Source organism: Notechis scutatus, chromosome 1, assembly GCF_049901735.1.
Source record: "Notechis scutatus isolate UNSWTSFEM ecotype Mainland chromosome 1, rNotScu1.2, whole genome shotgun sequence".
Classification (NCBI taxonomy): domain Eukaryota; kingdom Metazoa; phylum Chordata; class Lepidosauria; order Squamata; family Elapidae; genus Notechis; species Notechis scutatus.
The window spans coordinates 1,508,498-1,535,717 of record NC_142009.1 but is presented as its reverse complement, the minus strand read 5'-3'; the positions used below and the strand labels follow the sequence as shown (position 1 = coordinate 1,535,717).

The window sequence follows — 27,220 nt, the reverse complement described above, 5'->3', positions numbered from 1 at the left end:
ATCTTATTTTTAGAAGGCCATGATTTACAGAGGGGATGGCATGCATTTTTATGGGACATTGGGAAAATTAAGCAGAAGTATTTCTACAGACATATAATTAGAGATTCCTTATTGGCTAATTGGAACAAAATTAAAAAAAACATTATTTAAAAATACCAATCTGGATCTCAATGATGGAGGTGATGATACATCCAAATAATCTAGATCTTAATAAAATGATAAAATACAAAGACCTTCTTGATGCGCAAGGAACTTTAAAATCATGGCAAGATCTCCAAGAACAGGGGCTACAAGTAGACCGGTGGGCTTACTTGCAAATTCAAAACAGATATAGCCAGGACAAGAAAATTTTTGGAATTTATACTAAGGCACAACAATTAGATAAAATTTTATTAGGTCCAGATAAAAAAATAACTAAATTTTATAATTATTTATTAGAGATAGAATTAGAAGAGGAAGTAGTCAAAGGCAACATGATGGCTTGGAGCAGAAACATAGGACGTAGCATTACATTATTAGAATGGGAAAAGGTTTGGACAAGGAATAATAAAATTACAAGATCAGCAGCGTATAAAGAAAATGCCTATAAAATGTTTTATATATGGCATCTTTCACCCTCGAGAATAGTGAAAATGTCTCCTAACATGAATCCGAATTGCTGGAAATGTAAAAAGAAACAGGGAACGTTCTTTCACACGTGGTGGTCCTGCACTGAAGCCCAAAGATACTGGCACAGAATAAAAAAATGGTTAGAGGAAATAACGGTGGAGCAAATTGAATTAAAACCAGAATTCTTCCTATTGGGGATATTTAATAGACAAATTCCTAAAAATGTCAAATATATAATACTGCATATTCTTACTGCAGCCAGAATAACCTTTGCACAGTGTTGGAAACAAGCAGATATCCCAACAGAGGAGATGGTTATACAGAAGATAACCGCCTGTGCAGAGATGGACAAGTTAACCTTAGCACTTAAGGACAAAGAAACATCAGAATATTATAGAAGCTGGGAATGCTGGTATGACTGGATAGAACAAAAATAGAAAATATATCAGTAAACAACGTAAAATGTAAAAGAGGTAGTAATTATATATTCGCAATAAGATATATTTGTAAATGTATCACCAATATTGATAACAAACAAGGAACCATAGACTGTCAATAGTAGAATTGTTAGTTTTTAATCATTTTCTTTTTTTCTATTTCTTTTTTCTTCTTCTTCTGTGTGTTGTGTTTGTTTGATATTATGGTTTTGTAATCAATAAAGTTTGTTTTAAAAAAAAGAAGTGTACAATGAGAGTATTTTATTATGATTAAAGTAGGGGAATGAAAAATACCACGTGGATCCTAAATATATTGACTTTATTTTACTCTTACTCTTTTTAGATTGTTTATTATATATCGGCTTAGAGAAAATTAAGGATAATAATAATGTAAAAACAAATTGGTGGTAAGCTGAAAATGGAAATAATAGGGGATAACGAATTGAAAACCTACGTGTGGATGAAATGATATTGATATTGAATTAATGAACTGAAATATGAAATGCAAATTTATTTAAAGATGAGTGAAATGGACAATGATAGAGCTGAAGTCCACCGGTCTTAAGGTTGTCCACTCCTGCTCCGAAGTATCAGCCGACCCTTCCAGCTGTGATCAGAGAATTGCCACCCCCACAGCCCGATGGCCCTCCAGGTGGGACCCCCCCTCCATCTCTGGGCCTTTTTGGGGTCATCCAAGCCCAAGTGAATCCATTTAGCAATCGTCTTATTAGCCAACCCTGATTGCACTTTTTAATTCATTCTCCTGAGAAGCTATTAAAGCTCCGCCTTTTATGGCCCATAGACTAGCATGATTTATGGTGTTGGCATGTTTCCCACCACACCTTGGTAATACCTTGTCAAGGAGCCAGCCTGTCACTTAAGCAACAGCACCAAGAAAACGCAAAGATATAGAAAGGGAAATTGGGCACTAAAAGACACAATAAAATGAATTGGCAACTGGCCATGCTCAGGGGAGGGGGCAAAGGGGGGAGAGGCAGGCCAGGAGCAGAGAGGAAGGAGCTGGGGGGGGGGGAAGCAGGGGGAGGGGGCACCTTCCAAAGAAGGCCAGCTGCGGATTTCCCAGGGTGCCAATCCCTCCTTTCCGGAGCTGCATCATGGATGATGTGACCTAGTTTACGAGGAAACCACCCAGCTCAGAGAGCACCAAGGACCCCACAGTCCTCCTCCTCCTCCTCCTCCCTTCTAGCACTGATGATGTTACCCAGTGTGGTAATGAAACGTCTGCAAGAAAGCCACCCAGCTCAGAGAGCCCCAAGGAAGATGGCTTCTACTCAGCTGGATCATCTGCTTTCCTTCTGCCCCCAGATAATTTCTTCTCCAGGAGGTTCGGCCCAAAGGTGCCCCCTCCCCTCCCCTCCCCCTTGCCTGCTGATCCTCTTCCACCGAGGGCCCCATAACCCCAGGTGGACCCCAGGTATCCTGTGGGCCTCCCTCCGTCCCCCACCCCCAGCGAGGGTAGCCAGGTGGCCTCCCCTTGTGGGCAGGGCAGGGCAGGGCAGGGCAGGGTTGGGAGAACTGGATGTTCCTTGTGTGTTGTCCCAGGGATTCTCCTGCCCATGGGCCACGGCCAGGAGCGCCTTCTGTCATGGGGGAGTGAGAGTCCAATGGTGCCCTCAGGGCGGAGAGCTTTCGGCCCGGAATGGCCTCTTGGGAAAGGCAGGCCTGGCTCGGAGCCCCTTATCGCTGGCAGCTAAAGAGGAAGGAGCATGGATGGACTTTGTCGGGCGGGGGCGGTCAGAAGTCCAGCTGGCAGGAGAAGCCGGGAAGGAGCCGCTTCGGGCTCTGCTGGGCCCTCCAGAAGCATCTGGCATCCTCCTCGAGGGGGGCAGGGCTGAGTCCAGGCTGGCCTGGGGGCAGTGGTGGGATTCCAAAAAATGTAGTACCAGTTCTGTGGGGGTGGCTTGGTGGGTGTGGCAGGGGAAGGGTATATTGCAAAATCCCTCTTCCCTCCCCACCCCACTAGCCTGCTTTCCAGCTCCGTTCTCCTGGGCAGGGCAGCCAAAGGAGACCCAGCCGATCAGCTGGGACTCGATGGGAGGCGGAGAAGAGATTGGGGGGGGCAGTCAGAGGTGGGATTGGCCGGTTCTCCCAACTACTCAAAAATTCCGCTAACGGTTCTCCAGAACTGGTCGGAACCGGCTGAACCCCACCTCTGCTGGGGGGTCCCAAGGAAGGCTGTCCTTCACCCAGCCTTCCCAAACCCTCTGGGGGTGCTGGGAGACAGCCCCCCCCCGTAACGAGTCACTTTAATTGGGGTGGCGACAGGAAGGTTTGGCTGCTCTCGGCATCTCTAAACGCCGTTTGCTTCCCGGGTGCGGCTTCCGCTTCCTAGTCCAGAGGGAGTCCTCCACTTACGACCAGGTGTAAGAATAGAATAGGTAGATACCTGGCTCCGGGCCTTGCAGTCCCAGTGGACAATCGCCTAAACCCGAGGCAGCTGTGTGCGGCAGCAGCCAAAGAAGCGAATACGATCCTGGGCTGTATAAACAGGGGCACAGAATCAAAATCACACGAAGTTGTTAGTGCCACTTTTAAAAGGCTCAGTAAGGCCACAGCTGGAATATTCTGCATCTGGTTTTGGTCCCTGCATTACAAAAAAAGGATGTTGAGACTTTGGAAAAAGTGCGGAGAAGAGCAACTAACAGGAGTAAAGGCCTGGAGGCTGAAGAACAGCTGCAGGATTTGGGTTTGGCCAGTCTAGAGGAAAGAAGGACGAGGGGAGACGGGAGAGCAGCCTTCCAGTAGTTGAGGGGCTGCCCCAAAGAAGATTTGGGGCTCAAGCTATTCTCCAGAGCACCAGAGGGCAGGACAATGGATGGAAATTAATCAAGGAGAGAAACAACTTGAAATTGGGGATAAACTTCTGACAGAACAATTAACCAGTGGAACCACTGGCCACCAGAAGTTGTGGGTGCTCCATCACCGGAGGTTTTTTTTTTTCCATATTTTTTTTGACATTTAAAAAAAAATACAATCATTCCATCTTCAGTTAAACGGTGTGTTGTCTGGGTACAAACATCTTTGTTAATCAATAATCAAAATTACAGCATTCTCCATTACATATTGATTCTGCAATATTTAACATAATAATGTCCATCTATTCATTATACTAATTGATTATCCAATACTAAAATAGTAGTATTCAATGTATTAGTCATCAGATTAGCTTATCTCTTTTATCACATCATCTTTATTTTGTTTCCCTATTTCTAACTTCAATTTTTATTATTTAACCATATAGAATAGGTCCCATACCATATAATATTAGGTTTGCTCTTTCTCTTTAATTACCAATGTTAATCTATTCATTTCTGCACCTTCTAGTATTTTCCTAATCACATTCTCATCTGTAGGTATTTCTTCACTCTTCCAATTTTGTGCAAATTTACAGTTCTGGCTGCAGTCAATATATGAATAGCTAAATATGCATTTTCCTTACTATATTCTTAGAGTAGGATCCCCAGTAAATAAATATTTCTGCTTTTAAATCAATACGTTTTTCCTGCCCCAGGCTCCTGAATGCTTCCAGAACAGCTTTGTAAACACCACAAAGGCTTCCACACAAGTCCCTGTATTGTTCATTAGGTATCTTCATATCACAACTCCCAGTTTATGCAGAGATTCATCCAACGTCCAATATTTGCCTTTAATATGATATAATATATAATATAATAATGTGAAAGGAGACGGTCTTTATCCCACCATGGCTTGAGAGCAAAAGGAAACTCCCCCCATGCTGGGGTCCAGACAAGAATGCCGAAACTCTCCCCCTGCCCAACCAGAGATTAACCCAATGGCCAATCAGGAGTGCGGATGTGACCATGTGACATGAACTACATTTCCCATGAAGCATTCCCTTAAGGGGGCAGCTCTCATTCCTAAACCAACTATGTACTGTCTAACCAGCACACTACACTCCCCGCCTGGAATTATAAACTCCACTATCAACTAACTATTAACTAAAATAAACAGTAACATAACATCAAACAACGCAACAATGAGGTAGACGCAAAGTGTGCAAAACTAGAGGTTCAATCTTCAAGTTCAGCCTTTCTCTGCAGCAACACCAGGTCGGTGACCGATCTGGGGTAGCATTTCTTAGTGAAAGTCTGCAAGAGTCATGGCAAGAGTCTTGTGGCCTCAGGATCTGGACCTTGACTTGGTGGACTAGTCCACCAGAGCTGGGTCAGACCTGGTGCACGAGTCCCACGGGCCACGAGTTCCAACGCGCATCCTTCTCCTTTAACAAGACCAGGTTCCCTTCTTTGAGGTTCAGTTCATGAGCCCCAGGAATCCTCTACCGACAGGGCCAAGTCGTTGTCTTCTTTGCTGGTCTGGAACACTGTCGCTCCTAAGACGGGGCGGATTGTTGAAGGCGTTGTCGAAAGCGAGGCGCGTCCTTGGCCTGGTGTCAGGTGGGACGCTCTGCCATTCTTGAATGGATATCACGAAGGCATCCACCTGGGTCAGGGTCTGCAGCGGATCGCCACAGACTATGCCTACGATTGCCCGTCCCAGGTCTGTTCGGAGGGCAAGTGGGGAGCCTCTTGGGCCTCTGACTACTTCAACGCCAGCTGAAGCGTCAGGGGCACCTATTCCCAGCCAGAGGAGAATCTCTGCTTCCAGATCTAGAGCGGGAAAGGGATGAGCCAGGTGCTTCAGGTGAGGCATGTTGCTTGCTACCTCTGGTATGGCAATCCTGCTGCGGTCGTCTGGTATCCCATCCCATTCTAATAGGGGCGGCGGTGAGAACCGGGAGGTCCCATCTAATGACTCTATACAGAGTCCAGTAGCTTTCCTCCCCACTGGGCTTCGTGATCCGGTGCACGTTGATATCGTGAAGTTCACTTCTTCCTTTTGGACATCAAAGAGGTCGAAGAATGTGGACCTGGCCAGCGAGCGATCGCTCTGATTAGGCACCATGACACACATCTTCGCAGCTTCCTCTGGGCGTCCATCGGGGTAGATGTTGGCTAAATAGATCTGATTCCACGAGCGATGGGGAGGGGAGTGGCCACATTCTGCCCTGCCGTCGACACGCGCTGCCACCCCCAGGTGCGCTTTGGTAGCCCGTTGTGGCTCCTTGGTCGAGGGAGGGCTGGGGCCTGTGTGCTGCGGCGGCTCAGAGTCTGGATGCAGGGCGCCTGGGTGCTTGTGGCTTTTGCATAGGCAGCATCGCACCTCAGCTATGCAGTCTTTGGCCATGTGCTCCATAGACTCGCAACACTTGTAGCAGGCGTTGTACCCCCCCAATCAAGGCCTTCCTTTCCGAACTCTCTGCACCTGTTCAGCCTGTGCGAGGACTTGTGGAATGGACAAACTGGATCTTTCTTTGCTTTCAGAAGTTTGCGCTGAGTTTTCTTTGACAGTTGCTTAACTTTATTCTTCGTGGGCAAGGAAGCCACCTCCCTTTTATGCATATGGACGTGAGGGTTTCTTCCTTTGCAGTTTGCCCCAGACCCTTGGACGGCGTAGAGTTGCGGTTGGCCTTTTTGGTCACTTGGCATCCAGTTTTCTCTTACGGTGAGGTTTTGAGGTTTGTTGTACAACTTCACTTGGTGGGCCACAAATTCTTCGAGAAAGGCAAAGTGGGGTTCTTTGCTTCGGTCTTTGGTCCTGAAGGCCTCGGATAAGTCGATCCATTGTTCAGTTAGTGGCGGTGGTAGTTTTTGAACAATTGTGCTTTGCATTGTGAACGTGTTAAGACAAGAAAGTCCCAGCAAGTTGGGATCCTCTTGTGCTGCCCGCAGCAGGTGAAGGATGGAAGAGAATCCCCTTAGCTGGCGAGGTTCGCTGAGACGGATGTCAGGGAACTTGTGGACAGGATCCAAGAACGAGTCTACCGTACTCCTTGTCGAGTGTCTCCCAGGCTAACTCAAAAGTGGTGCCTGGGTCTCCTAATCGGCTTGAGTAGGTGTCCGTTACTACTTCTGCAGACTGTGGTCCCAGCCATGCTATCAAATGGACGAGCACTTTGGCTGGCTGCAGCCTTGCGGCCTGAAGTTTGCTTGTGAAGATATGCTTCCGTAGTTGATATTCTTTGCCTGGCTTGTCAGAAAATGTATACATGCCACTATCTGCCAAGTCCAGCTTTCCCCTTTCTAGTGCCCACTCTGTCCTGGATGTTGGATCATCTACTGCGGCTGCCTAGGGATTGTCGGCAGGGTGCGTTGGTACGGTGAGGTGTTTGGCATCGTTATGGGCACAATCGGGGTCTCCCCTTGGATCCTCGTCAACACGGTCAGGGTCGTATGTCAGAGGCGGCTCATAGTCTTCTTCGAAGTACTTCCTGAGGAGGTTGTGTTCCCATACAACAGTTGTGCTTCTCGCTGCTGGGCAGGCCGACCATGTTCATTTTGGTGTACCAAATTTGAACGATGGGTCTCTTCGGGCGTGGCCTTCTCCCTTGCTGTGTCCTCCTCCTGGACCACAGTGCGGAGAGCATCTCTGCCACTAGGACAGCACTCCTCGCACTCTTTGTTTGACGCCAGTAGGCATTGAGTGTGTTCTTGGAGGCTCGATTCTCCCAGCGTCGACTGGATGGAGACGAGGCAGCTTTTCCTCCTTTTGCATTGTCCAAAAGGCCCCTCCATCTCATCCTCCAGCGAGTGAATGCGCTCGAGGGGGAGCTTCTCTTCAGACGTGTCGTAGAGGGGCAGCAACCGCCCCCCTAAATCTTCATGGCGTTGAGAGCACGTGGCCCCCTCATCCTTCAGGTGCGACTGCATGGCCTCAGTAGGCTTTCTTTGCTGCCTCAAGGCACAGGATTTCTGAGGTGCCCTTGTCCCTTCCGGATTTCGGACATCTGATTCTGGGCTTTGGACACAGAGTTCTGTCGTTGTGTCAAGGTTGGGTGGAGGGTTCGACACTTCTGGCATGTTGGAGACATCTGCAGAGGCATCTACCATGGCTGAAGAAGATGCCACGCTTTAAATTGGCAAAAGGTGAATTTTTGGAAAATTTAGCAGTTTTCAGTGAAATTCACCTTTTAGCCACTAGGGTGCGTTGCAAGCTGTAGAACAGGGGTGTCCAACCTTGGCAACTTTAAGACTTGTGGACTTCAACTCCCAGAATTCCTCAGCCAGGAATTCTGGGAGTTGAAGTCCACAAGTCTTAAAGTTGCCAAGGTTGGACACCCCTGCTGTAGAAGATGCTGATGAAATACACTTGTTGGGCCACTAGGGTGCGTTGCAAGCGCTAGAAAAGATATACAGGCTTGTAGTTTGCTAATCAGCCCCCAGAGGGTGCTGCAACAGGTAGCTTGATCGCAGGCAATTATGCTTTGAAGAGTAGTCACCAAAGGATGCTGCGATTTAAACTAAAGTTTAGAGCAAACTGTGGTCAGGCGATTTCCCCTTGTGGAGGAATATAGGCTGGCATCCTTAGACTTGAGATTGCCTGTGAATTCCAGCAAAGGGGAATGCCTCTCCAGAGTCTGCAAACAAAGTTAAAACAACAGGCTGGGTTTGGTTTCCTTCCTTCTGAGCACTGAGTTGCTGCAGCCTCACAGATGTGGATTCCTCTTTAGGGGGGGCTGGTTTTTACATGCAACCGTGGCTAAAGGCCTTTACGACTCGTTTCCATGGAGATCTCTGCCATAAAACTCAAGGCGAGGGTGGGCCCCCTTTTGTTGCCTGCTTCCTCCATGGGCCGGATTCCTTCTTCCAGATGAATAAAGAGGAACCGACTCTTCGTTTTAGTAACTCAAGAGCCAGGAGATAATACAGCTTCCTTACTCGAATCAGCCTCTTGTTTGCAAACACAGTCACAGAACCAGCACACAAACAGATGCAGAGAGAGACGGAGAGGATATGCCACTATCTTTCTTGCTTGCCTCTTGCAAATGGGGGGTTTTCTGGCCCCTCCCGGTAATTCAAATGGGCTTTATAACTTTCTTGCTCAGAGAGAGAGAGAAAGAAAGAAAGGATTCAGGGGTTGAAGAGAGAGAGAGAAGGATTCCACTCAGCTTTATTCTTGGGTAAGAGGAAGCCAGAATCAAGCTCCTTTTCATGGATTTAAGAGGAAATCGGACTCGTCTTTTCACTTTCCTGCCCCAGGCTCCTGAATGCTTCCAGAACCACAAAGGCTTCCACACAAGTCCCTGTATTGTTCATTAGGTATCCTCGTACCACAACTCCCAGTTTATGCAGAGATTCATCCAACGTCCAATATTTGCCTTTAATGGTGTGAAAGGAGACGTGGTCTTTATCCCACCACGGCTTGAGAGCAAAAGGAAACTCCCCCCACGCTGGGGTCCAGATAAGACTGACGAAACTCTCCCCCTGCCCAACCAGAGATTAACCCAATGGCCAATCAGGAGTGCGGATGTGACCACGTGACATGAACTACATTTCCCATGAAGCATTCCCTTAAGGGGGCAGCTCTCATTCCTAAACCAAACCTGTTTGTATTTTGGTCCACTTTTTTTTTTGCTTTTGAACAGGTCCACCACATTTATTTATTTTTATTTTATTTTATTTTATTTTATTTGCCAATTGTTTACAAGATAATAAGTATAAGTGTATACATAGTTGTGAATACATGAAATGGGTACATATAAGAAAAATAAAAGAATAAGAGAAACAATAGGACAGGGACGGTAGGCACGATGGTGCGCTTATGCACGCCCCCTACAGACCTCTTAGGAAAGGGGTGAGGTCAATAGTAGACAGTCTAAGGTTAAAGTTTTTGGGGTTTGGGGAAGAGACTATAGAGTCGGGTAGAGTATTCCAGACATTGACCACTCTATTGCTGAAGTCGTATTTCCTGCAATCAAGTTTGGTGCGGTTTACTTTGAGTTTGTATCTATTGTGTGCTCTTGTGTTGTTATGGTTGAAGCTGAAGTATTCATTGACAGGTAGGACATTGCAATGTATGATTTTATATACCATGCTTAAGTCCGACCGAAGACGGCGTAGTTCAAGGTTTTCTAGTTCTAGAAATTTCAAGTCTGGTGGCATAAGGTATTCTACAACGAGTAGAAGAGTGGAGAACTCTTCTTGTGAAATATTTCTGGACTTTCTCAATTGTGCTAATATCAGATACGTAATGAGGGTTCCAGACTGATGAACTGTATTCGAGTATTGGTCTAGTATTATTCTAGTATTATTATTATTATTATTATTCTAGTATTATTCGAGTATTGGTCTATCATATTGGTATATATGATAATATATCTGGTGGCACTTCCAACATTTAGCCGATTTATCTTTAAACATCCTTGCCAAACACGCTGGCGCAAGGTGCCATCTATAAAACATCTTATATAAATTTTCTTTATATGCAGTTGATATTGTTAATTTGTAATTCCTGTCCCACAATTTTTGCCATTTATCTAATTCAATTGTGTAACCAAAATGTTTTCTCCATGCTATCAGTTTCCTTTACTTGTTCTTCTTCCAATCTGATGTATAGTAAATAACTATACGTTTTTAATCAATTTTTCTTCCACCGCTGTTAATATTTTATCTAATTCAGTAATTCTGTATAAAAACCATATAGTTTTGATATGGTTATCTATTAGGAGTAAAGTTAGAGGATGAACAAGTAAAAGAAACAATGATTGTGTGGGGGAAAAATTTTGGATATGGAATAGATCTTGATAAATGGCAGATATTAGGGTCTAGAAATTATAAATTAACTATGTCAATGGCCTATAAAGAGAATTTGTATAAGATGTTTTACAGGTGGCATCTATCCCCAATGAGAATTGCTAAGATGTTTGAAGATAAGTCAGCGAAGTGTTGAAAATGCCAGAAGTTACCAGGATCATGTTACCACACGTGGTGGACATGCACAGAGACTAAAAAGTATTCAGCTAAAATACACATGTGGCTGGAGAAGATGATAAAACAACCTATAGACTTAAAACCAGAGACATTTTTATTGGGAATTTTGCCTCAGGGTTATAATAAAGAAATAAAGTATTTGATTGTTAATATTTTAACAGCAGCTAGGATTGTATTTGCACAAAATTGGAGAAATGAAAAAATCCCGACAGAAGAGGAAATAATTAAGAAAATAATGGAACGTGCAGAAATGAGTAGATTAACAATGGCGATTAGAGAACAAGAAGAAAAAGACTATTATAAAATTTGGAATCTATTTTATGAATGGTTGGGTAGAAGAGTAAAGAACTGAATTATATAAGTATAGTATAACAAATTGTTACTGATAAATAGATGAGTTAGATAGAGTAAGAAAATGAACTTGAAATATATTATTGAAAGTTAAGGACTTAAAAGTTAAGGATAATAGAATAAGTAACATATGTAATATAAAATATTGATAAGAACAATTATAAATATATACAAGTTAAATATGTATGATATTATTTTGTGCACAAAGAAATACAGGTATATACTCAACTGACACACTGTGGAACAGAAAGAAGATTTTATGTTTGTTTTTGTTGTTGTGATAAAAATAAAAAACTTTTATAAAAAAAACCCATATAGTTTTGCATCTTTCTCATATCTAGAATGTATCTGCAGTTCAGGGGTGGGATTCAAATTTCTTAACAACCAGTTCTGTGGCCGTGGCCTAATTTGTGAGTGTGGCTTGGTGGTCATGTGACAGGTGGGAGTGGCTTGCTGACTGGGCGTGGCTAGGGGGATCATGTGGTTGGGGTGGGCGTGGCTATGTGGTCATGTGACTGGGGTGGGCATAGCCATGTGGATAGCAACACAAATTTAAGTGGTCCTCGCTTAATGGCCAGGTCCTCGCTTAGTGGCCAGTTGCTTAGCAAGTGTTTTTTACCAGTTTCCAAGGCCTGGGGAACCCTGGAGAGGGCAAGGCGAGGCTTGGGCAGCTACGAGGAGCTATGAGGAGGGCTGGGCGAGGCTCGGTCAACTGCGAAGAGCTACAAGGAGGGCAAGGGGCGGCTTGGGCAGCTATAAGGAGCTACGAGGAGGGCTGGGCGAGTCCCGGGCAGCTACGAGGAGCTATGAGGAGTGCAGGGCGAGGCTTGGGGAGCTACGGGGAAGGCTGCAGAGGGCTGGGCGAGGCCAACTCAACATCACTTCTTTGCCCTAATGACTAAGTATTAAAAAAGATATACCAAAACTACCAAAAGGTAGTTTATTATGTCATGTCTTTAATGTTTAAATAATAAAAAGGAACACAAAACTATATTGTTACAACATTTTAAAATATTAATCAAAAACTATTACATAATAAAACTTTACAAAAAAAAAAAAAACTTAAAGTACTCCCAAATTGCTTTTCTATTAGCGTCCCGAGTTACAGTTTTCTTGTGTTTAACACAAGCATCATCAGCTGTGTGATGATGTGCCCGTAACCACGTCTTTACTATAGGAACAGGGTCCCATTCTTGCACAGGTAAGCCAATTAGACTGATGGTCAGGAGGTTTGTAATATTGGAAACTGCAAGGCGACTTCTGCCTTCTGAACATATTATGTTCCTCTGCGAGATGCCCCTTTCCGCCTCTGCTGAACTGACTGCAATAGTTTTAATTTTTAGAATCTTTTAGTACATTTTCTATGAAATCACGATAATCATTAATATTGATTTCATAATTGAAAATTTCACCAAATGCAACCAATTGTCCTTCAGCTGCTCTCCATGGAACCCCCACTTCTTCAATGTTCCAATAATCTGGCTCCAAATAATTTAAAAATTTTAATTGATCAATGTGTTTAAATTGGCAGCCTGTTTTTAAATGTTCGCAATCCATCAATCTTTTCTTCAAATTAGTTACAATGCTTTGTATAAGTTTTTCATGAGGAAGTCCCACAAATAGATGATTTTGTATAAACTTTATATTTTTAAAGGTTTCTGAAGTAATTAATTCATCAACCTTATTTCCATATGCACCCTTTTCCACTATAAGCATTTCAAATTATCTAATTGATCTTATCACAAGTTTTTCAGCCTTTATAATGTCTATGTTTCTTGCTTGCAATGCATTAGAAAGGAGAGATATTTCAGTTAGCACATCAATCATCAAGGCCAAATCAATGACAAAATATGAGTTTTCAAGACGGGCAGCCATACCGGAGTATTTTTGATTTGAACAGAAAAACTGATATAGCACTGGATAAGCCCACCACACAGCTAGGGTTGATCTTAAACTACAGGCAGCTCATCTTGGTCCCAAAACTACCAATTTTTATAATTTCAATCTCAAGTTGTTCGGATATTTTGTTAAGTTCAAATTAGGTTCTTATTCAATTGATGGAAAATAGAATATATTTTATCAATAAAAATTTGAAAATGATTGATTTGCTTTATTTCCCTAATAGAATCATCTAAAACAAGTTGCAGACGGTGGTTTAAACAGTGCCATATTATAATCTTTGGAAACTCTTTGGCTATCCTAGTGCTTACCGTAGATTTTCTCCCAAGCATAACTCTGGCTCCATCAGACCAAAATCCAATTAAATGTTTCTCCAGATAGTTTCTATTAAACTCAACTTTATTCAAACTTTCTATAACCGAACAACATATCATCTCTGCATCTTGTTTATCTAATTCTACTAGTTCAAGGAAAATTGTTGATGAGAAAGCTGGACCCTCAACTTTTAAGTACAGTTTAAGACCTGGTTTGAAAGATATTGTTGAGGCTTCATTAATTATCAAACAGATTTCGCAAGTTTTCTCAATAATTTTACTAAATAAATGTTTTCTGATGTCTTTTGCAATGAAGTCTACTATTGCAATTGCAGTTTTACATGAATGCAACCCTGTTCCCAAATCTAATCCATTTGTTATTTGTAATTCAATCAGATCTTCTATATATGAAAATGGTCTGCATGTTTGTGCCAGACTATACACTGTAGTAAACACTCTACATGTACTACCCAGATATTTCTCAGTCATCTTCTCCAGTCCTTTGCTTATCAGATCCTGCTCACATTGCTTCAACTTCTCTGTACAGATGTTGTGAGCCTTAGAAATGTTCCTTCAATTTCTTTCTGAGGGAAGCTTGTTGGATTTCTTTACTCCTTCCTGATGGTTCAATTTGGTAATTCTTCCACTCCTTAGCTCCGTGGACACTTTTTTCTTTGCTCGAAATTTCAAATCTTCTGCAATACTTGTAACTTATTTTTTTTCTGGGAAACGTCCAGTCCATCATATTTTTTCCTAAAATTATTGTACTGCTGCAGTGACGAGCAGTCAGGAAGATTCCCTTCAATGTATGATTCAGTTCTTCCAAAAATGAGGCAGCAACTTGGCTGGCCAGCTACGCTGGGATCCTCCTCAGTCCTCAAGCTTGCTGTGGCGAGAACAGCCAGCCCAGGAGTCGGCACTCGACTGGGGCTGGTGGCGGCGGTGGCGGCAGGAGCAGGTAGGGGACCGGCGGTGGCGGGGCTTGCTACTTTGCCTCCTCACTCACCAATCGGTGGTGGGAAGGCAAGGCAGCAACAAGGAAGGCTGAGGGAAGATGGCGGTGGGTGAGGCAGGGAGCGTTGGCGAGGGCGGTGGGCGTCCCGGGAGTCAGCACTCGACCGGGGCTGGCAGCAGCAGGTAGGTGACAGGGTCATTCTTATCGATCTGCGTCTTCGGAGGCCGGGGTAGGCAGGCCGGCCGGGCGAGGGCGGTTAGCGGCAGTGGCAGCGGGGGTTGCGACTTGCCCCAGCAGGGCGGCAGAAGGCAGGCAGCGATGGCTGGCTGGCTAGCTAGCCGGCTGGCTGGCTGGTGCTGCTGCTGCTGCTGTTGTGAGCGATGGTGCCAGGCGGGAAAAATTTTGTAGGTAGCGCACATGCGCTATAAGTAGAGGCGAGGCGGGGCGGGCGGGAGAGAATGAGGCAAGGATTGCTGCGCACGCACAGTAAAAAAAAACCAGTTTTTGGTCTGTAGGAGCGGCGCAGAGGGGCGGGGCGAGCCAGAACCAGTTTTACCGGTTCTAAGAACTACCGGTGATGTTAACAACCGGTTCTATAGAACTGGTGCGAACCGATAGAATCCCACCCCTGCTGCAGCTGTGCATACTGTGTCAAATCAATCCCCCGATCACTCAATTCTTGTTTATTTTTGAGTTCCCCCTTCTCGTTTTATATATCTTTGTATCTAACAATATTTTCTATGTTAAGAACATTTGGGTGAACCAGTGCTTCCATTGTCGAGAGCCAGACTGGTATCCTCAAATAGTGCTGCTCTCTAATTTTCTCCCACGCTAACAATAATGCACTCCTAATATAGTGCCTCTGAAAGTAACCATGTATTTTATTTTTCCCAAACCACAAGAAGGCATGCCAGCCCAGTTACAAACAATGTCCCTCCAAAGTCAATAATCTTTTATTTCTCAATATAATCCATTCTGGAGGTTTTTAGAAGAGACTAGACCAGGGGTATCCAACCTTGGCAACTTTAAGCCTGGAGGACTTCAACTCCCAGAATTCCCCAGCCAGCAAAGCTGGCTGGGGAATTCTGGGAGTTGAAGTCCTCCAGGCTTAAAGTTGCCAAGGTTGGACACCCCTGGACTAGACAGTCATTTACCTGAAATGGTGCAGAGTCTCCTGCTTTTGAGCAGGGGGCTGGACTAGAAGACCTCCAAGGTCCCTTCTGATTCCTGATTGTGCTGTGATTTCACACCACCAGGAAGCTGCATCCCATTTCCTGTGGCATCAGCACCTGGCATCAGAGTCTGAGGACGGGCACCGGGCCAACCATCTCAAGGAAACCAGCCTTCGCTCAGCCTTCCACTTTTTCTTCAGAACTGATAACGGCAACCAGAGACAATTTGTTTTTACGAGCCACAATTACTGTTGTAAACAGCACCGGCTGGGTTCATTGCCCACGTGAGGGGAGGGGGAGAGGCCGAGTCCAGCCTCAACTGAGGCCCGGTGCCAGCCAGGGCTCCTTGGGCAGAAACCACAGCCAACTGGCTCGAGAGCTGGCGGATCCGGCCAGCAAGTCAAGTTTCTGGGGATTTCCTCACATCACGGAAATGAGGAATTATTTAATGTAGATTATTAGAAGTCAAAACCAGGACTATGAATTGTGGGCCTGTAGGCCGCCCATGTAGGATTGGGGTGTTTTAAGTTCAGGGAGCTGGTTTCTGCAATAATTGTGGTAGTCTTCAAGGGCAGCTCCATGTAGAACATTTTACAGGAGTCTAGTCTAGGGTAAAGGCGAGGGCATGACTAAGCCTGCCATCGTCCCTCTGCCCCAGTTAAGGCCACAATTGGCACTCGAGCCCTTCGGTTTCCCCGTGAGCGAGAGGATCGCATCCAGGAGGGCATTGAACCCATGACGGCTGCTTTCTCAAGAGGCAATGCTCGCAGTGGGTCAGCAGTCACTCCACTTTGCCCTGGTTCAGCTTCAACCTCCAATCCAGGTCTGGCGGCCTCCAGGTTGTCAGGAAAGGACCTTGTAGCCCAGGGCTTCAGGGGGCTCCAACCTCGGCCACTTTATGACTTGTGGGCTTCAACCCCCAGACTGGTTTCACAGTCTTTTCTTTTTCAAAAAAAAAATACATTTATACATTGTTCTTTAACATGCACAAGTATACAATAAACAGTGTATTGTCTGGGTCATTTTACATATAAATCATCACTATATTTTTTACTTATACATAATAATATCCTTCCCACTTCTAACTTCTACTTTTATAATCTAACCATTGATAAAACAAATCCCAGGTTAAAAAATATTCTGTGACTTCTTTATCCTTTATCTTTAATGTGGACCTATCCATTTCCTCATACTCTAATATTTTTTTCATTATATTTTCACCTGGAGTTCCCTCGTTTTTCCAACGTTGTGCAAATACAATTCTCGCTGCTGTCAAAACATGTAAAATTAAATATACATTCCCTTTATTGTATTTTTTTTCCGGCAAAATACCTAACCAAAATATTTCTGGCTTTAAATCAATACCTTTTCTTGAAAACCTCCAGCATTTGAGCTGCACAATGTCTGCAGGGAAGCCGTCCCGTCCCCTCAGAGATGCATCCCCAGGCAGGACCCCAGGCGGAGCCATTTCGGGCGGGGAATGAGCCATTGTGCCAGTCCACCCCTTGGCAGGCCATGGCAGGCGGCCAGGACTTTGGGGCCAAGAGAGACTTGGACTTCCAGCTGTCTCCAGAAACCCCGGTGCTTCCTTGGTGGAGCCTGGGAGCAGAAGGGGGCGGCTGAGCACACACCTTGCACGCACCTTGCACGCACTCTAGCGTCTGCTTGGGGCAGTGAGTGCCAGCAGCAGCTGTGGCCAACCAGACGCCTTGTGGGAATGCACCCAACCTGCGCTCCCTCTCTCTTGTGGGGGGCGCAGAGGGAGATACCCCTCCCTCCCAACTCTCTTACCTAAGGGATAAGGAGGCCACAAAGAGTGGGGGGGTATATTTTCCATCTACTGTATTCTCCAAAGCACCTGAAGGCAGGACTAGAAACGCTGCATGGAAGCCAATCAAGGACAGATTCAACCTGGAAGGGAGGAAACCCTTCCTGGCAGTGGATGAATGGAAGAACAGCCGGCCTCCAGACGCTGCGGGGGCTCCATCACGGGAGGTTTTCAAGAAGAGACTGGACAGCCACCTGTCTGGAATGGTAACAGATCACAGATCATCAGAGTTGGAAGGGACCTTGGAGGTCATCTAGCCCAACCCCCTGCCCAAGCAGGAGACCCACTTCTGACAGGTGGGAGTCCAATCTCTTCTTGACAGTCTCAAGTGGTGGTAAGGGTGGGTGTCTGGCCTTGGGCACTTGTCTGAGATGGCCTAGGGTCTCCTGCTTGAGCAGGGGGCTGGACTAGAAGACCTCCGAGGTCCCTTCCAACGCTGTCAGCATGTCTTCTGCTGCCAAACAGCCTTTTAGTCCTGCAGCCTGGGGTCCAGGAGGCGGGAAACCACAGGATCCGGATCCAACGGGCAGACACTCGCTTGGCAGCTTTGCTCGTCTACACGAACACTTTCCCTTTCAGCTCCTTAACCCGAAACGTTGGAGGATCTCGGGCTTCCCCTTCTTCGGGGTCCCCCCAACTCTGAGCAGGGCAGGCGCCTCCATTCCAAGCACGGCAGCTGGGAGCCTTGGCGGACTTCAACTCCCAGAAGCCCCCAGCCAGCAGGTTGGCCCAGGTCGGAGACCCCCGGCGGTCCCCCCAGCGCCGCTCTGGCAGCCCCGGGGCGGAGTCCGCAGCTGAGACCGCCGCCCCCCCGTCCAGGCTCCGCCCAGAGCCCCGCCTGAGCCCGGCCCAGCGGCCTCTTCCCTCCGCCCATTGGGCGCCATGGCCGAGGAGGTGGCGGCGGAGACCCCCGCGGGCTGCCCGTCGCAGGGCGCCCCCGCCCGCCCTCCTGCCGCCGCCGCCGCCTGCGCGCCGTGGAGCCGGTGCTGCTGCTGGCCACGCTGGCCCTGGCCCTGCAGGCGCCGCTCAGCACGCAGCTGCTCTGGGACCGGCTGGCCGGAGGGAACGGCTCCCGCCCCGCAGCAGAGCCCGCCGGCGGCGGCGGCGGCTGCCCCAACCACACCGGCACCGGCGCCGGCTCCCAGGTGCGTCCGCCGCGCTGGCGAGGCTGCTCCTGGCCCCGGAGCTCGCCTGCCGCCGCCCCGCTGCAGCGCCGCGATGGGGCCGAGAAGGGCCCGGCCAGGGAGCGGAGGGGGAATAAGGGCTCCCTTCGCCTCCTCCGCCCACCGGGCGCCTCGCCTGCTCATTTCTCTGAAAGGACGTGCGGGGGTGGGGGTGTCTCTCCTGCCTGAGCCGGGGTTGGACTAGAAGACCTCCGAGGCCCCTTCCGATTCGGTTCTTCTGCTGCTTCAGACAAAAGGGGAGGCTGTGGGGTGGCCAAGTGGGGCAGGGGGTCCCCCTCCCTCCCTCCTGGGGCTTTTCCTGCTGTTTGAAAGCCTTTGGGGGTCATTAGCCCCCCAAGAATGGAGCCTCCATGCTCAGAGAGAAGCTACCTCTGGTGGTGTTCATACAGCTCAGGGATCCTTGTGTTAGGTCAGAGGTCTCCGAACTTGGCCCCTTTAAGGTTTGTGGACTTCTCCAGTCTGGAGAATTCTGGGAGTTGAAGTCCACCAGTCTTAAAAGGGGCCAAGTTTGGGACCCCTTTTTTAGGTGGCTTTGAGGAGCCTTTTGGGTCTTGCTGGCCAAACGCTGCTGCAAAGGCCCCCAGAAAAAGTCGCCCACAATAAAAAAGGTTTGTTTTGCAGCCTTCCGGCTCCCAGGCCCCTGAGCCCCCTCCGAGGGGAGCCTTGGATGGCACAGTGGGAGGTGGACGTCTTCCAACTCTCTTGTGACAAACAATGCTGGTTTATCTCGGGGCCCTGATGGCCGCGTTGCTTCAGCCTCCCAGATTCTGCCTTGGCCGAGGGTCAGAATGCGGTTGCTGACGGTGGGTCTCTTTTCCAGGCTGTGGGAACCTGCAGATTTGACCACCAAAAGGGGCTCCAGAATTCTCTTCCTTTTGGCTCAGAACTTCTTGTCCTTTGATATTATTATCTTGCCCACATACAGTTTCTTCTCTTTGCTTAACCCTTCATTGTCCTGTCATCAGCTTTTCCTGTTCCACTTTTCGTACGTCATATTTCAGCAGGAATAGCTAACACCCAAGAAAACAGGCTGGAGACCCAGAGGGATCTTGACAGACTCGAACCCTGGGCCGTATCTAACAAAATGAAATTCACTGTTGAGAAAAGGAAAGTCCTCCACTTAGGCCAGAAAAACCAAAAGGACACGTACAGACTGGGTGCAACCAGGCTCAATAGCAGGAACTGGGAGGGGGATCTCGGAGTCTTAGTGGACAACCAGCTAAATAGGAGCCAGCCGTGTGCGGCAGCAGCCGCCAAAAAAGCCAATGCAATCCTAAATTGCATCAACAGAGGGATACAATCGAGATCAAGGGAGGGACTAATACCACTCTACTAAGCCTTAGTAAGGCCACACCTAGAGTCCTACATCTGCTTCTGCCCGTGGACTCTGGTCCCTGAGGGCGGCTGTGTTGCTGGGGGCAGGTGGGGCAGGCCGAGACGCCGTCCTCCTTCGCCTTCCTCCGCCTCCTTCAGGGGCCCTGAGGCTGCTCCCTCCTTTCCAAGGACACGGAATCCTCGACTTAACGACCACCACACACCCCACACCCCAATTTCTATTGTTCAGTGGTTTTTGCCCCATTTTACGACCTTCCTTGCCACTGTGCGGAAGTGACTCACTGTGGTCGTTAAGTGAGTCACATGGTTGTTAAGCGAATCTGGCTCCCCCCCCCTTGACTCGGCTTGTCAGATGGATGCAAAAGGGTGACACACCCCCAGGTCACAAATACGAGTCACTTGCCAAGTGCCTGCATTCTGATCCTGCGACTGTGGATTTAAAATCACTAACCAAAGTGTTGTAAGTCGAGGACTTCCCATAGCTGCCAATATCCTGACCAAGATCACAAGGAAAGCTCATCTTCAAAGGGACACTTTGTAAGCCTCGTAAGGTTAGAAGGATGAGGCCGGGGTCTCCCACCTGGGCCCCTTTAAGCCTAGTGGACTTCAACTCCCAGAATCCCAGGGTCAACCGGCTCTGCTGGCTGGGGGATATTTTATTGTCTAACCATTGATAGAATAGATCCCAAATTTTATAAAATTGTTTATTATCTTGTTCTCTGATTTCAAATGTCAATCTACTCATTTCAGCACATTCCAATATTTTCTTAATGATTTCCTCCTGTGATGGTATTTTCTCATTTTTCCAGTTTTTAGCAAATACAATCCTAGCCGCTGTTAATACATTTACAATCAGATATTTCAAGTCTTTACTATATATTTCAGGAAAAATTCTCAATAAAAATATCTCTGGTTTCAAGTCTATATGCTTTTTCGTCATTTTCTCCAACCACATGTGGATTTTAGTCCAGTATTTTTTAGCATCCGCACAAGTCCACCGCATATGGTAATATGAGCCAGGTGTCTGATGACATTTCCCATACATTCTGGATTGACGTATCTTCTTTTTTGTTTTCTCTAAAGAAAAAAGCCAGTTCTTTCTCCATCCACTGTGTGAAATCTTTTTCCTTTAAAATAGTATTATTTAACGTCCATCTAGATCATCTTCTTTGTCCTTTCCATTTAATTGTCATTGGATTGTGATCTGCCCAAGTACTTGTTTCAATATTTATTTCTTGAATATTAGTTAACAATTCTGTTGACATCCATATCATATCTATTCTGGACCATGATAAGCGTCTATTTGAGTAGAAGGTGTATTGTTTAGTTTTAGCATTTCTTTCTCTCCATGTATCTTTTAAGTTTATTTCATCTACCATTTAAAAAAAAAGATTTAGGGAGAGTCTGTCTGTTTTGCTTTATTGTTTTCTGTGCTGTATAGTCCAGTTTGTTGTCTACAATTCCATTAAAATCTCCCATCATAACTATATTAGCATAGTCCAGTTCAATTATTTTCATAATGTAATTTTTAATAAAATTCTTCTTGATTGTCATTCGGGGCATAGATTGCAATCAGGAGTGTTTTCTCTCCTTGCTTGAGCAGGGGGTTAGGCTAGAAGACCTCCGAGGCCCCTTCTGACTCTGGTCCTGTCTTCCCAGGAGCTGGAGACTCTGGTGGCCCACTGGAACCTCTACCTCAACCTGGCCGGCTTCTTTGTGGGGCTCTTCTCGGTGACCCTCTTTGGCCCTTGGAGTGACAGCGTGGGGCGCCGGCCGGTGCTGATCCTGCCCACGCTGGGCATGGCCCTGCAGGCCGCCATCTACCTGGTGGTCATGTACGCTGAGCTGCCCGTGGGGTACCTCTTGGTGGGCCGGGTGCTGAGCGGCCTCTCCGGCGACTACAACCTGGTCCTCGCCGGCTGCTTTGCCTACGTGGCCGACGTCAGTGACCGGAAGGGGCGCACGTTCCGTGTGGCCGTCCTGGAGGCCTGCCTGGGCCTGGCGGGCATGGTGGCCAGCGTGCTGGGCGGGCAGTGGCGCAGGGCGCAGGGCTACGTGGCACCCTTCTGGCTGGTCTTCGCGGCCAGCCTCGCCGCAGCCCTCTATGCGGCCTTTGCCTTGCAGGAGTCGGTGGCGCCCAGGCAGCCGCGGCGGCGGCTTCTCACGCTGCACCATTACGGGGCTGTGTACCGGCTGTACGCTGGCCCTGCCCGGGGCCTGGCGTGGCGCCAGCGGCTCCTCTACTCGCTGGCCTTCTTCGTGGTGGTGACGGTGCACTTTGGGGCCCGGGAGATCCTGGTGCTGTACGAACTGGGCCCCCCGCTCTGCTGGCGGTCAGAGCTGATTGGCTACGGCTCGGCCGCCCACTACCTGACCTACCTGAGCAGCCTGGTGGGGCTGCGGCTGCTGCAGAGGTGCCTGCCGGACGCCTGGGTGGCCGAGCTGGGCCTTCTCTCCAACGCCCTGGGCCTGGGGACCATAGCGCTGGCCGGGACCACGGCCCTGATGTTCACAGGTGAGCCTGGCGGAGGGGAGGGTGGGCCAGGTGGGGATCTGTCCCCCAAAGGACCCTCGGGAGCCCCCCCTGAGCTTGTCGGTCTTTCTTTCTTTCTTTCTTTCTTTCTTTCTTTCTTTCTTTCTTTCTTTCTTTCTTTCTTTCTTTCTTTCTTCTTTCTTCTTCTCTTTCTCTCTCTTTCTCTTTCTTTCTTTCTTTCTCTCTCTCTTTCTCCCTCTTTCTTTCTTTCTTTTCTTTCTTTCTTTCTTTCCTTTCTTTCTTTCTTTCTTTTTTCTTTCTTTTTCTTTCTGTCCTTCCCCTCTCCTTTCTCTCTCTTCTCTTCCTTTCCTCCTTCTTTCTTTCCTTCCATCCTTCCATCTGATCATATCTCCTTTTCTCTTTCTCCTTTCCTTTCTCTGATCTGATCTGATCTGATCTGATCTTTATATCTTATCTACCAAATTATGTGCCACATCCGATGACTCTGGGCTGCTTACTGCATAAAAACATTAGAACATTTTTAAAGACCCATTAAAATCAATAACCATAGAAACACAGTGGATACAATCCTTAACTAGTAAAATAATGCAAACATAATAATTAAAACAGTGATTGAATAATTATTCTTTAATTATTGTTAAATCATAACTAAATAACCGCAGGGGGAAAGGAAGGGGCCGGACACACGTGGGGGAGGGGCATTTAGCTGGGCCAGGGGCCACATAAGGCCCAGAGCTGGGTGCCACGGAGCCTGTTGGCAGGGCAGCCTCACCCCCCACGCCCACCCAGGCTGCCAAGGGGCCCCGGCATGCTCTCAGTGCCAAGCTCAGCTCGGTGTGGCAGGGGGCTTGTATGTCGGGGGTGGGGCTCCCCAGGCCTTGTGCTCCCCCGGCCTCCTCACCCCCCGTCTCCCCACAGGTTATGGTCTCCTCTTCCTCTCCATGACGGTGACGCCTGTGATCCGCTCCAAGCTGTCCAGGCTGGTTGGCGAGACAGAGCAAGGTAGGGTGGGAGGGGGAGGGCGGCTGTGCCCCTCCCCACACCCCTCCGTGTCCCCCTATGCTCCCTCCCAGGCTTCACTACTCCAAGGGTTGGGGGGGCCCTTCCCTATTTCCTCCATTCCTTGTTCCTGGTAGGAAGGTTAGAATAAACCAGGGGCCTCCAAACGCGGGCCCTTTAAGACTGGGGGACTTCAACTCCCAGAATTCCTCAGACAGCTTTGTTGGCTGAGGAATTCTGGGAGTTGAAGTCCTCCAGCAAGGTGGGAGACTCCTGGAATAAACGGAGCATTGGGGGATTCAGAATTCCCTGGGGGGCTCCCAGGGGGCCAGGCGGTCTGGACGCCCCCACCCCGAGCCTGAGCCGCCTCTTCTTCCAGGCTGCTTGACCCCCAACCCCCTTTTCTCCTCCCTCCAGGGGCCCTCTTTGCCGCCGTGGCCTGCGTGGAGGGGCTGTGCTCCCTGGTGGCCACGGGGGTCTTCAGCTCCCTCTTCCCAGCCTGCCTCTCCTTCATGAAGGGCTTCCCCTTCCTCTTCGGAGCCCTCCTCCTCCTCGTGCCAGCTGCCATCATCGGGTGAGTCGGCCCGGGGGAAGCCGAGGTGGCCAATCCAGAGGTGGTGGGTTGGGGTTCCCAGCCTGGGAGGTGTTGGCTGGGGGTGATGGAGTCTGGAGTCCGTGCCCCCCGAGGGAACGGCTGATCTGGAGCCATCCTGGCCTCCGTTTTTCCTTCCGTGAAGTTGTCTTCATTTTAAAGCTGGCCCCTGTTTTCTGGTCCAGTGGTGGGGAGTTCCTGCGGTGAACCTGGCTGCAATTTCAGGCCAAAAACTGCAGCTGATGGCCAGTCAGTGACCCAAACCACCTTTCCCAGGTTCCTCTTTTGAGAAAGGGAGAAAAAACCCCTCCCCACCTTTGCTCTTTGCTTCCTCCAAGCATCTCAGAGCCCCCCCCAGCTTCTCCTCCCAGGAGCCCCCTGAATGCCACCTGGGTCGCCCTCTCCCCATCTTCTTCCTGCTCCCCAAAAGGGGCAGTAGAGCACAGGTAGTCCTCAACTTACGACCGGTTTGCTTAGTTCAGATTTACGATGGATCTACTCTGGGGACTTACAACCTGTTGGGCCCCTTCTGTACTCACGGGATTGAGCGGAGCTGTCCTGACTTGGGGCTTCCTGAGACCGTAACTAATCACACGCTTAGTTAAAACAACTCTTGTTTTATTCAACACTGGGAATTATGTGCATTCCCAGCCCGTAATGAGTCCCAAACAGTCCCTTGAGATAAGCATCCACCTTTCTCTCCTTTGAATTGCTGCCAACAACTAAAGTGCCAAATGAATTATAAAAAACCAGCCGAAGTACAAAGTCCACACAGAGCCTCAAGGTTGAATCCGAACAGAGCAAACAACCTTGCTTCCTGCAAAGGTTTTCCTACCTTTGCCTGTCCTTTATGCCTAATGGGAGGGGCAATCACAGCCTTACTCCCGAGTCACCCCTTCTGCTTCAGCTGCTCTTGCCTTCTGGCTGCTCTGCGCACAGGCGCACTGGGAACAGGCTCCCCTGGTTCCTCTTCCTCGCTGCTGCCAGACTCTGGAGGCTCCAGAGGCAGCCCCCCACTCCCAGGTGGCCCCATCCCTGCATCGGACGCAGGACCCTCGTCTGAGCCCTCCCCAGAGTCCCGGACTGGTCCCCGTTCTTCCCCACTGTCCGATCCTGTGGCTGTCTCTGCAGAGGCTGCTGGTGAACCACAACAGGAGCCGTTGTGTCTGCAGCCGTTTGCAGCCACCTGCATTCCTGCGGCTGCGTTACGCAGGTTGTCCTCAATGACCACAGCAGAGCCCAACATTTCTGTTGTTAAGCAAGACAGTTGTGAAGCGAGTTCTGGCCCATTTTACCCCCTTTCTGGCCAGGGAATCCCTGCCGTTGTTTAGCGAGTCACACGGTGGTTGAATGAATCTGGCTTTTGACTGTCAGGAGGTCGCCAAAGGGGATCGTGTGGCATTGCCACCGACGTAACTATGAGCCACTCGCCAATTTTGATCATGGGACCGTGGGGGATGCTTAACGGTCACAAGTGTGAGAAATGGTCCCAAGTCACCTTTCTCCATGTTGCTGTAAGTCGAGGACTATCTGTGCAAGAGTTCCGCTGAGAACTGGTTCACTTAACAACAGTGGGATTCGCTTAACGACCGTTGCAGAAGCAGCCAACCAATTTTTCAACCTTACAACTCATGATAGCAATGGGGAGGCTTGGTCGTATGTCGAGGCCTGCCCAAACAGGCGGGAGGCCTTCCCCCACGGATCCCTCATGGAGCCGGCCCGTCTCTCCTTCCAGGGGGATAGAGATCCAGGACGGCAGCCCCGGATACCAGCGCTTTGGTGAGGCTCCTGAGCCAGGGCAGGAAGCCCAGCCGGCCCCCCAACACGACTGAAGCCGTTGAGCCTCCTGGGCACCCAGGATCCGCCTTCTCCGGGCGGGGACCGATCGATCGCGACCGCCTGGAACCACGACGGATCAGGGGTTCAGGCCGTGGGACTGTGTGAACGCCCAGGGGGGCTTTCCTGGGTCTAAACCGGGGGGTCCTCAGCTTTGGGCCCTTGAAGGCTTGTGGAGTCCAACTCCCAGAATTCCCCAGCCAACGGTGTCACCCTGGGAGTTGAAGTCCACTAGTTTTAAAGGCCGGAGACCCCTGGTCTAAACTGAGGGGGGGCTCAGAGACCAGGTGGCCTGGCGAGGGGGGGCTGTTCTGGCTGGTCCTTGGCAGGGGGCCCCCAGGCCTCCCGACAGTGGGAAGGATTTGAAGATGCTTTGGGGGTCTTCAGGTTTGGCCCTGCCAAGACCCTTCCTGATGAGAGGCTGCCAGGCCCGAAGCAAGGGGCTGAGAAGTGGGGAATGGCCACTGGGGACCGGACCTCACCCCACTGGGATTCGGAGACTGCCGCCTCTCCTGCCAGCCCCCATCCGGATCTTCCTGGGGGCCGAGGGACAATAAAAGGCAAACGGAAGTGACTTTCCAGGGTCTCTTGGTGCTCCTTGGTGGGGGGGGGCAGAGGGCAGAGGGGTCGCCCCAGCCACGGCAGCTCAGCCTTCGTGCATGGCACCCTGGCCCGGATTTGTTCGGTTCCACCTCTGCGCTGCCCACTTTCGCCAAAGGGACGTGCCTGCCTGGACGCGTCTATGAGTTTGGGCAGCAGCTCCTGCAACTTCTTGGCAAGACTTCCAGGGATCCCCCCTCTTTCCTCCAGCTGAGGGGGGCTGGCTCACATGCGCCCAGCTGGCTTTGGGTCAAAGGCAGGACTAGAACTCAGGTCTTCCGGTTTCTGATCAAGGAGAATCTTCGCAGGGGCCTCCTGGGGGCTCCCTGAGCCGGGTGGCTTCCTTGCAGACGTTTCATGACCCAGCTAGGGAATGCCATTCGAGCTACCGACAGTGGGCAGGGGTGGGTGGGTGGGTGTGAGAGAGACAGCAAAGACCTCTCACTACTGGCACTGATGATGTTGCCTAGTTTGGGAGTGAAATGTCTATGAGGAACCCACCCAGCTCAGGGCCCACCCAGGGAAGCCCTTGTTCCGATTTCGAGCCTGGTGACCGAAAATCCACAATATCCGGCTCGGCTTTCAAAGCAGGAAGAGCGAGAATTCCGGCTTTCCTGTTCCCAGGAAGGAAGAGGCCACAGAAGAGGAACATTCGGGCGGCGGCTTTGCATCTGGCGGCTGGCGGACCAAAGCAGGCCGGCGGCTCTGACCAGCCCGTTTTTTCATTCCTATCCCAAATAAATTGAATGTTGGGGTGCTCCTGTTCCCCCAACGGCACCAAGAGCAGCAGTGCAGTTGCTGTGAAG

The 27,220-nt window shown here is 48.9% G+C and overlaps 1 protein-coding gene across 1 annotated transcript; it reads left to right on the top strand.

Moving 5' to 3' along the window:
- Positions 1–17,447: 17,447 nt before the first annotated feature.
- On the top strand, positions 17,448–26,388 carry SLC46A1 (solute carrier family 46 member 1). Its single transcript, XM_087955423.1, has 5 exons — positions 17,448–17,580; positions 21,553–22,408; positions 23,306–23,389; positions 23,804–23,960; positions 25,714–26,388. The coding sequence occupies exons 1-5, from the start codon at positions 17,578–17,580 to the stop codon at positions 25,808–25,810; spliced, it is 1,197 nt and encodes a 398-aa protein (XP_087811549.1). The 5' UTR covers positions 17,448–17,577; the 3' UTR covers positions 25,811–26,388.
- Positions 26,389–27,220: the final 832 nt, after the last annotated feature.

Coding starts and splice junctions, on each gene's coding strand:
- SLC46A1 (XM_087955423.1), top strand. Junction 22,409..23,305: donor CACGGCCCTGATGTTCACAG/GTGAGCCTGGCG, acceptor GTCTCCCCACAG/GTTATGGTCTCCTCTTCCTC. Junction 23,390..23,803: donor GGTTGGCGAGACAGAGCAAG/GTAGGGTGGGAG, acceptor TCCTCCCTCCAG/GGGCCCTCTTTGCCGCCGTG.